The sequence below is a fragment of the Colobus angolensis genome, unplaced genomic scaffold, assembly GCF_000951035.1.
Source record: "Colobus angolensis palliatus isolate OR3802 unplaced genomic scaffold, Cang.pa_1.0 Scaffold80, whole genome shotgun sequence".
NCBI classification, from domain to species: Eukaryota; Metazoa; Chordata; class Mammalia; order Primates; family Cercopithecidae; genus Colobus; species Colobus angolensis.
Genome location: NW_012121821.1, coordinates 6,788,564 through 6,798,423, shown reverse-complemented (window position 1 = coordinate 6,798,423; position 9,860 = coordinate 6,788,564). Strand labels below are relative to the sequence as shown.

General features: G+C 34.5%; 1 protein-coding gene across 5 annotated transcripts in view; it reads right to left on the bottom strand.

The window, feature by feature from the left end:
- Positions 1–1,322: 1,322 nt before the first annotated feature.
- Positions 1,323–9,860, bottom strand: part of CNOT2 (CCR4-NOT transcription complex, subunit 2) — a 110,613-nt gene continuing 102,075 nt past the window's right edge. For all 5 annotated transcript variants that reach the window (XM_011929320.1, XM_011929317.1, XM_011929319.1 and 2 more), the window contains one exon: positions 1,323–2,470. In XM_011929320.1, coding sequence (XP_011784710.1) covers positions 2,384–2,470 — 87 coding nt within the window. In that variant the 3' untranslated portion in view covers positions 1,323–2,383. The remainder of the gene's footprint in view (positions 2,471–9,860) is intronic.

Below are 9,860 nucleotides of genomic sequence, written 5' to 3'. Positions count from 1 at the left end.
GTTGAGACTTCAATCTATATTGTTGTTTATATTCATCAGAATAAAGATCCCTTTCCACATTTTTCTTCCTACTTGCTTTTTGTGGTTATGTAGGAAAAGTTACATTTTATTTTACAAAGTGAATTACTAGGAAAAAATCTAATCTTTTTTTTTTTAGACTCATTTCTATGTTTTGACTCTGGTTTATGTCAAATTAGGTATAGTGTTCTGTGAAGGTTTTTGTACAATAGATAAAATTATAATTACATAGTGCTATCTTACTGAGGAGATGCTGTGGTTTAATTCTGAAAGACAGAAAATCCTGTTTTTTTAAATGTTTCTCATATCTCAAAATGCAAAGAAAAAGGTAAATTTTAAGCCACTTTATATTCCTGGTACACAAACACAGCAATGTTATAAATGTTTCATTTTCAAAAGATTTGGTTAATGCCAACAGACTTTTATTCTTCATAGAAAAATAGGTTAAAAATGAAATTTTTTTTTTTTTTTTTTGAGGCGGAGTCTTCCTCTGTCGCCCGGACTGGAGTGCAGTGGCCGGATTTCAGCTCACTGCAAGCTCCGCCTCCCGGGTTCCCGCCATTCTCCTGCCTCAGCCTCCCTAGTAGCTGAGACTACAGGCGCCCGCCACCTCGCCCAGCTAGTTTTTTTGTATTTTTAGTAGAGACGGGGTTTCACCGTGTTAGCCAGGATGGTCTCGATCTCCTGACCTCGTGATCCACCCGTCTCGGCCTCCCAAAGTGCTGGGATTACAGGCTTGAGCCACCGCGCCCGGCCAAAAAATGAAAATTTAAAGGATCAAAACTCATTGCCTTTTTTCTACTCTCTAGTTCTGCTTTTGGTAGCTTCAATCATCAGATTTTTTAAATGCGGTACTTGTATCTAGATGGGAAAAGAATCCATTAACTTGTAAATATGAGGTATCTAGGCCAGCAAACTGAAGGTAAAGTCTACCCATTCCCACCTCATGGCTTACCTTAATTTGCACATTACTTCTTAGAGATACATTTAAAGGTCTATCAAGAAATTTCTAATAAATTTTTCACAGAAGTACTTTGGTTGGGTTCCAAGAGTATTTAGAATGTTTTATTTCTAATGCTGCCACAATCCATTTAAAAAAATAGTTTTCTCTTATTAATACTGTCTACATTTTTAACCTACAAGTGAAATGGTTCACTACATTTCCATTAAATTACTTGTTTGAAGCTGAAAAAGACATTGAGTCACACCATTCAGTTTGATATCTGTAAAACTTCAGTTTGTTTCCTCTATTTTTCATGTTGAAGAAATAATTTCGCAATTTCAAATCAAAGCCAACACTGCAGTGAGGAGAGCTTTTCTACTTTATTACAAAGAGAAGAAGCCTTTATGTGGTCAGAAAATACAAGATTGATCTTTTTTTCTCTTCCTATGAAACGCTGCTGTTCAAACAGCCAGAGTGAATTGTCTCAGTTCACTTCTTTAAGTCCCATCACATTCACTTGGGTATGGATGTCCTTGGCTGCTGAAAATCTGGCCCTTTTAGTGCACAGGGCGACAAAGTCCCCTGACCAGCAGTTCCAGAATGTCCCATTTTCATATATTGCATCCATGCACACCTCCTAAAAATGAGGTACAGCAGGGCAAACATTTTCCAAAATAGATGTCATATATATAATATATACACATTCGTACATACATACCTTTATTCATGTGATGTCCAAAAATTTAAAAAAAATGTACACATTTATTACAAAATCGTAACAAAGACTGGACAGTGTTTTGCTCATTCTGGAAAGATGAAGCTCAGTAATAACACAACCCTGGAAAACCATCCAGAGATTGTGGCAATATCTTTCTTCTAAACAGTCAGATATTCTTGCATTAAGCTTGGCGAAACTGCCTTTCAAAAACAGAAGGGGAAGTAAAATGAAGGAAGCAGACCTTGCTCATCTTTCCAAATGAAATACGAGAAGGATCCTCACATAAAAATGCACAAACATTTGTTATTTTATTACCAATAGTGCTACAATGAACAATGCAAAATTTGTGGTCTAATTTTGTTGAGTCTTTTGTGGGTTTTCTTTTTTACATTTTAGAAACTATGGTAAACTTCTGTCAGTGTATTTGCTTGTCTTTACAGACTCAAGTCTGTCTGCTGGCAAAAAAGGAAATAAATGAAAAAATTTCAGACCCTGCTCAAACTAGAGAAAAACAAATTACAAATTTAGTTGTTGGGCAGCACATAATTAGTAAGGCAGGACCTCAAATGGTGACCCTTTGCGTAAGCCAATTGCCAGATCCTCAAGGAATTAAAACCAGGGTGCCTGAGCCACATCAGTTCTGCAGTTATGTTGAGTATTGTGCTGAGACAGCCATACCCCAAGAAAAGGGAAGTCTTTTTTTTTCAGAAGGCTTGCTGAGCAGGGTTGTAGTTGAAGGTGGATGGCAGGTGAGGCCGTTCTTCTAATTTGTCATATTCCAGATGGAACTCCTACAAAAACAAATTCAAGAATTTAGATATCTTCTCCTTTTCATCTTAAATTATTGTCAAAATGTATTTACTATACACATAAATAAAATACCCAATATATATGAATCAACATCAACACAAATATACCAACTCTTTTTCCTGTACATAAAATACAGCTTGAAGAAAAATAATGTGCTGTAGTTTCTAACCGATGAGTACAAAAATGTAGACAGGCTCTCTGTGTGTAAGTCAAGAGACTACTAATGGAACATTTGACACTGAAATGTGTATTGTTTTTAACTTAAAAAAAGAAGGGGGCAATTACTATATCTCTAAATCACTGGAAATTACAGGATATTTAAAATAACGCCCCCTTCAATGAAGTATAAAAACCTAATGATTTATTTTGTCCATGAAAAAAGTTTAGAAATAATTTTCCAATTTGTCTTTATTATATTTATATTAAAAAATAAGCAGGGCCGGGTGAGGTGGCTCACATTTGTAATCCCAGCACTCTGGGAGGCCGAGGCAGGCGGATCACGAGGTCAAGAGATCGAGACCATCCTCGCCAATCAACATGGTGAAACCCCGTCTGCACTAAAAACACAAAAACTAGCTGGGCATACTGGTGCACGTCTGTAGTCCCAGCTACTCAGAAGGCTGAGGCAGGATAATCGCTTGAACTCGGGAGGTGGAGGTTGCAGTGAGCCGAGATTGCGCCACTGCATTCCAGCCCAGGTGATAGAGCGAGACTCCATCTCAAAAAAAAAATAAATTAAATAAATTAAAAAAAAGCAAACACATAAAATTATTCTAACCTCATTAAAATCTGGGGAAAACAACAAACTTAAAACTCACACATCGCTAGATTTTCATTTCACAAACCCAAAACCCTGACTCAAATATAAATCAACTGCCACCGAAAACTAGACAATGGTTCTGCTGTAGGAACATCTGAAGACTAACTGGATTTTAATCATTTTAATCAAACTTTCAAAATACTATATTAACTTCATGAGTTTTAACATTTAAGAATGGTGAAATTAATTTCTTCACACTTCCCACCCAAGATCAAGATAGAGATGCAGAATAGCTATGTTTATTAGAAAAAAAATGCAAACAAAAAATACCTCTGCAACCCCAAAAAGCAAGAGGCTCTAAAAGCCTCTTACCAATTCTACAATCTGAATTAGCACAAATTACTGCACAATTCAACTTAAAGAATTATGAAGCTTAATATGTATTATGTATTAAAGATTAAGCCAACAAGTGACATTAGCTACCATGGGAAAACATATTTTACCTTATCTGTCTGGTTTCAAACTGATTCCATGATGAGTATTTCCATTATTAAATTAAAATGAAAACCTAGACTATAATGATCAAATTTTAAGATGGAATACCAAGTATTTAAAATTTAAAGATATTACATTACATTTAAATAAATTTAAAGATATTACAGACCTAACAGAATTTATTGAAAGCCTAATATGTGCTAAAATTAGAGACATAGCTAATTTTATTCTAATCTTTATAATAATTCTGTAAAGCAGATATCATTATTTTCATTTCATGCCCGAAGAAAATGAGGCTTACAAGTAACTTGGCCAAGTCATACAGTAAGTGACACACATAGCATTAGGATCCAGACCCATGTGACAAAAAGCCTCCATGTGACAAAAAGCCTGTGTCTTTTGTAGTGTAACACATCGTTTTTAATAGTTTTAGTCCAAGATCCAAAACATATTCATTTACTTCATTACACAGCAATCCAGAAATGCTGAAAAAATTCAGTCCCCTTCTCTCTCGGTATAAGGTGAAGAAAAAGGAAAAAAAAAAAAAGAAAAAAATTCAGTCCCCTGACAGAAGTTTATAAAGAAGGTACACCTTGGTGACTTTAGCCTGAAAAGGTTGACTTCATGTGACTGGTACAGTAATTAAGGCACAGAGGTTATCTGCGTATCAGTAAAAATTAGCAAACACCAGAATCACCACCACAACCACGACATCCTGCCCTAATGCACTGTGTAGCTACTACTCTCCCTTTCCCAGCCCTAGCTAGGAATTAAAATAATTTTATTGCTTGGTTCAAGTTGAGTATCTGAATTCGTGAAGAAGAAAATTTATTCTTATTTTATTCTTCTGAAATTAAAATTGGCATTTTTGTTTTCAAAATGTGTAGTTACAGGGAAAAAAGTCTAATTGTAACTTCCACAATGTGGTAAGTTACACTGAATAAGGTAACTAAAATGTTTCACATTGGTGAACTACAATGTATTACTAGGAATTCAAACTAGATTAACTTTAACAATGTACATTTTCCCCTAGAAAAATATAGTTTAAACATAAGGAGCATAAATAATTTTTATATAATTTAAAAAAATCTTCAAAGACTCTAGTGTATCAGAGATTTAGAAATTATATAGGTCAAATTTTGCCTTCCAAGTTTTAAAATCTTGTTTTCCACGTATTTTTAAAAATACATAAAAGTTACTTTATTTAACTTGATTACTGGTAACACCATTTACATGTTTATGTTATATACACACACACACTACACACATGCACATCCTCCTACATTCTGTAGGATCAAGTGTCTATCTACTTTGTATACTACTACCTACAACTTGGAATAGTGCCAAGTCCCTAGCAGGTGTGTAATTAACATATGATGAATTAATAAACACAAGCTTTCTTCCTTTGTTTTAGAAACAAAACATTTAATTCTTCTAATATTATCGAATGATACATTAGAGGGTCTATGTATCTATTTGCTTTTAGTGGGAAAAAAAGGATTTCTAGATTATAATACAATGATTGCAAAGGCTAGAAAGAGTTTCAAATACTTTTTAGACAACTTTTTAATACCTTAGTTCTTCTATTAATAAAATTAGGTTATGTATTCTCCAAACGTTACTTGTTCAAGCAAAACTGAATGCAATGGATTCATACAGTCAAATATTATAAAAACATTAATGTAATCACTGATCTACTTATGTAGAGAAACATACACCGCAGAAGTGTTTTCTCAAATTCTCATGAAACGTTAGCTTTCTCTTACCTACACGTTGAGTATCTCTATCTGAGATTTTGCTTATTCTGGGACAGGTGTTTGGAATTTTGGAATATTTATACATATAAAATGAGGTATCTTGGGGATGGGACCCAAGTTTAAACATGAAATTAATTTGTTTTATATATACTTTATTCACATAGCCTGAGGGCAATTTTATACAATGTTACTAATATTTTGTGCATAAAATGAGGTTTGTTTACACTGTACACTGAACCATCAGAAAGCAAAGGTGTAGGGTATGGAATTTTCCACTTGTGACACCATGTTTAGTGTTCAGAAGTTACAGATTTTGGAGTATTCAGGTTTTAGATTTTTGAATCAGAATGCTAAACCTGTATAATAAACCCACATTAACTTAAATTTTAGGAAGTAGCATACTATCTTAAATACAGTTATTAGAAATAATCTTTGAAGAAAAGTACATATTACTAAAGTATAAGGATGTACTAATATGTAACAGTGAAATTAATGAAAAATCACATTTATATCAGACTGACATAAAAAATCTTAATTGTTAGAAATCCCGATAGATCTACGAGGTCAAATTAAGCCGAAAGAATTCTTAAATTTTAAGTCTTTGAGAAAGCTACTAATAATAAGGCAGCCTCTATCACCTAAAAATTCACTGTGGAAGAAATTATTTAAAAGAATTTATGCATGAAGATTATATATACTATCTGAATTACTGCAAATTTAAAATTAGTGAAATATGAGTAATACCAGCAAAACGACACAGGAGAACATGGCTTGCTAAAAAGTTATGAGTATCTAAAAGGAAAGAATAAGCAAAATATAATGTTAAATTAAAAAAAAATAGAGATAGGATCTGGCTCTGTCACCTAGGCTGGAGTATAGTGATGCAATCACAGCTCACTGCAACCTTGAACTCCTGGGCTCAAGCAATCCTCCCACCTCAGCCTCCCAAGTAGCTAGGACTACAGGAGCACACTACCACACCTGGCTATGTTTCTCTCTCTCTCTTTTTTATAGAGACAGAGTCTTGCTATGTTGCCCAGTCTGATCTTGAACTCCCGGCCTCAAGTGATGGTCCTGCCTCATTCTCCCAAAGTGCTGGCATTACAGGCATGAGCCACCATGCCCACCCAATATCAACATTTTAATGTATATATTATTGATTTACAGGAAATTCTGTAAATAAATAATGGATTGGATTCTAGAACTCAGGGTCACAAAAGTTTTAGAGGATAAGAAATACTTCTGGTTTAGATTATCTATTCCCTTATTTAATATTACAATTACCTGAAAATAGTAAGTGATTTGGGGAAAATGCTCATATAAAATATTATGAATGGACTCCAGGATTATGGTGTAGAGCAGTTCAGTACCTTTCAAGAACACCATAATATCAGCTATTATTAAAATATTAATTCATATTGTAGGCCTCTTACAATGAACTGAGGTTATTTAATATACATTCTTTAACTGTGAATAGTAAGGCACACCCACTATACAGATGGGGACTCAAGTTAATTTGGACATGACATATTAATGGATTTTCTATAATTTGATGAAGGCTGTTAATAAATATACTCATGAACAGGTCCCAGATTTCTTAATTCCTAATCAATATTCTGGGAAAGCACCGAACATATCCTTTAAAAAAATGTTGAAAAATCTATTCTGTGAATATAATGCAACTTCAAAATTTTAAGTGCATGAATTTGTATTTTAATATAACCAAGATCACTCTTGGTTGCTTATTAATATCTTAATAGGAACAATTCTGCCTGTTTTCATTACTATGAAAATAATTTTAAAGGGTGTCAGTGCAAGGGACCAACAAACTATTACCTTGAAAGGGATTTCTGAGGGAGTAACTTGATGATACTATTTCTCACATTTTTCACATCACAGTTAAAACATTTAAAAAGACAAAAGCTTAATTGTACATGAGATAGATAAAACTGAGCTAAATTATGTTTTATATATAATGTATATAAAATATGTAAATCCATTCAGATAGATATAATTTTCTTTAAAATGACATTAACCTGATTGAGGAATTGCTTTTGCTGGAAATTAAAGGGGGTCCTACATTAATGTTAACATTGTTTTCTAAATATTTAACTTTATGAGGAGAACTTAATTCTGGAAAGCTGATTTTCTCACAAGTTGATTTCCTCACACATATATCTAACTAAAATTTAAAATTATGTAGCTGTTTACTGCAAATATCCACCCCTTTTTACATATGAGAGTTTGGAATAATTTACAATAATATTGAGCAAAAATGTTCAAATTGAATGGAGAAAACTTCAGTTATTTCCTAATAAAATTTTTTTCTTCTTCCAAAGATGTTTTTGACTCCTGTAGCATCACCTAATCCACAGGTTCTTTAAATATAGTTCTGGACCAGGACCAGCATGTCATTACTGGTGTCACTTAGGAGCTTGTTAGAAATGCATTTCTCAGGCCTCACCCACAGACTCACTAAATCATAAATGATGGAGGTATGGTCCAGAAATTTGTATTTTAACAAGTTTTCCAGGTAATTCTGATACAAGCTATAGTCTGAGAACCAATGACCTAACCTAATTAACAATCAGCTCTAATTTTTTCATCCTTGCAAAAACAGTAGCTACAATCATGATGATAAAAACAATAGCAGTAAACTTCTACAACTACCAAGATGTATCAGATACCCAACATGTGCCAAGCACTGTACAGTATGTGTATGTGTATATAAATATATATAAAATTTCATTTAATCTTCATAAAAACTTAGAGCAAAATTTCACCTCAATTTTACAAAAGAGGAAAAGGCATGAAAAAGAAAATTGTAGAAGGTCAAAGCATAAATAACAGCAACAGGAGTTAAATTCAAATCCATGATACAAAGGCTATAGCTTTCTACTATATACTATATATCTTAAAAAGAAGGTAACATATATAATATCTCAGGCACTATTTTTAATTAATGTGATTATTTAACTAAAAGGTTAACTCATAAATATGCTTTTTGAAAACACAATATTCACATAAATTGGAACTGTTAGAATAATTCAAATATAAAATACAGTATGTGGACTTGGTCTGAGAAGTAAAGACATTTACCACTGAGATACATCTGAAAAAAAAATGAAAGATTTAATTTCTTATGTGGATTTTATTTGGTGTTGTCTGTTAGGGGACATCTGTTTTTATTTCTTTTTTTGAGTTTTTTTCTTTTTTTTTTTTTTTTTTTTTGAGACAGAGTCTCCCTCTGTTGCCCAAGCTGTAGTGCAGTGGTGTGAACTCAGCTCACTGCAACCTCCACCTCCTGGGTTCAAACATTCTCCTGCCTCAGCCTCCAGAGTAGCTGGGACTAAAGGCGCCTACCACCATGCCCAGCTAATTTTTGTATTTTTAGTAGAGGTGGGGTTTCACCATGTTGGCCAGGCTGGTCTCAAACTCCTGACTTCCAATGATCCACCCACCTTGGCCTCCCAAAGTACTGGGATTATAGGCATGAGCCACTGGGCCTGGCCTGTTTATGATATTTTTGAAGGTGAGAAGTTTAAAAAGTTAATGGAGTGAATATCAATATTTTATTTTGTGATTTTTGCTTTTATAATGTTTTAAGAGATTTTTCCCTACCCTGATGTCATAAAGATGCATATTTATATACTAAAAATTTCTACTTTTTTCACATTCAGTTTTTAATTTATTTGGAATTTTTAATTTATTTATTTTATAAGGTAAAAAGCTGCTTTTTGGAGAACCCTGAAGAAACAGAGGGTGTCTTCATTATATGTGCCTGGGGTCCTGGAGCAATTCTAATCCCTGATCTTTCAGAAGAGGAGCCAAGATGGTTAACTAGACATAGCCAGGAGGAACATCTCCCACCAAGAGACTGAGATGTCAGTAAGACTGGTACACTCTGAGCAGATCTTTGGAGGGAACGCATTAAGAGTGGATGGAAGGATGATGCAGACACTGGGCTGAAGAGGGAGGAAGCTGGGAACCCTGTATAGGACTACCAAGCACCAGAACTTGTTTCTGGCCCCCTCCTACTCCTGGAAAAGGGGTGAGTTGAACAGGTTAGAAGTGACCTGCTCTTGCCACTAATCTCTGGAATTCAGGCAGCAGGAAACCCCATAACGCCCATGGAGAGCTAGCAGGAAGAGCTACTTAGAGTGGTGGTAAGGGCAGGACTCCAGTCTGTGCAGAGCCCAGAGGTTTGGCGCAGGAATATCTGTGAAGAAGCATGGGCAGGGATGCCCATTCCCCAAGGCCTGCCATGCTCCTCTAGGAGATTTAAGCCTTAGGGGGACTGTCAAACCTGCACTGAGCCATGGCATGGTCTTGCTTGTGAAACAGAGTCAGTCTGATATG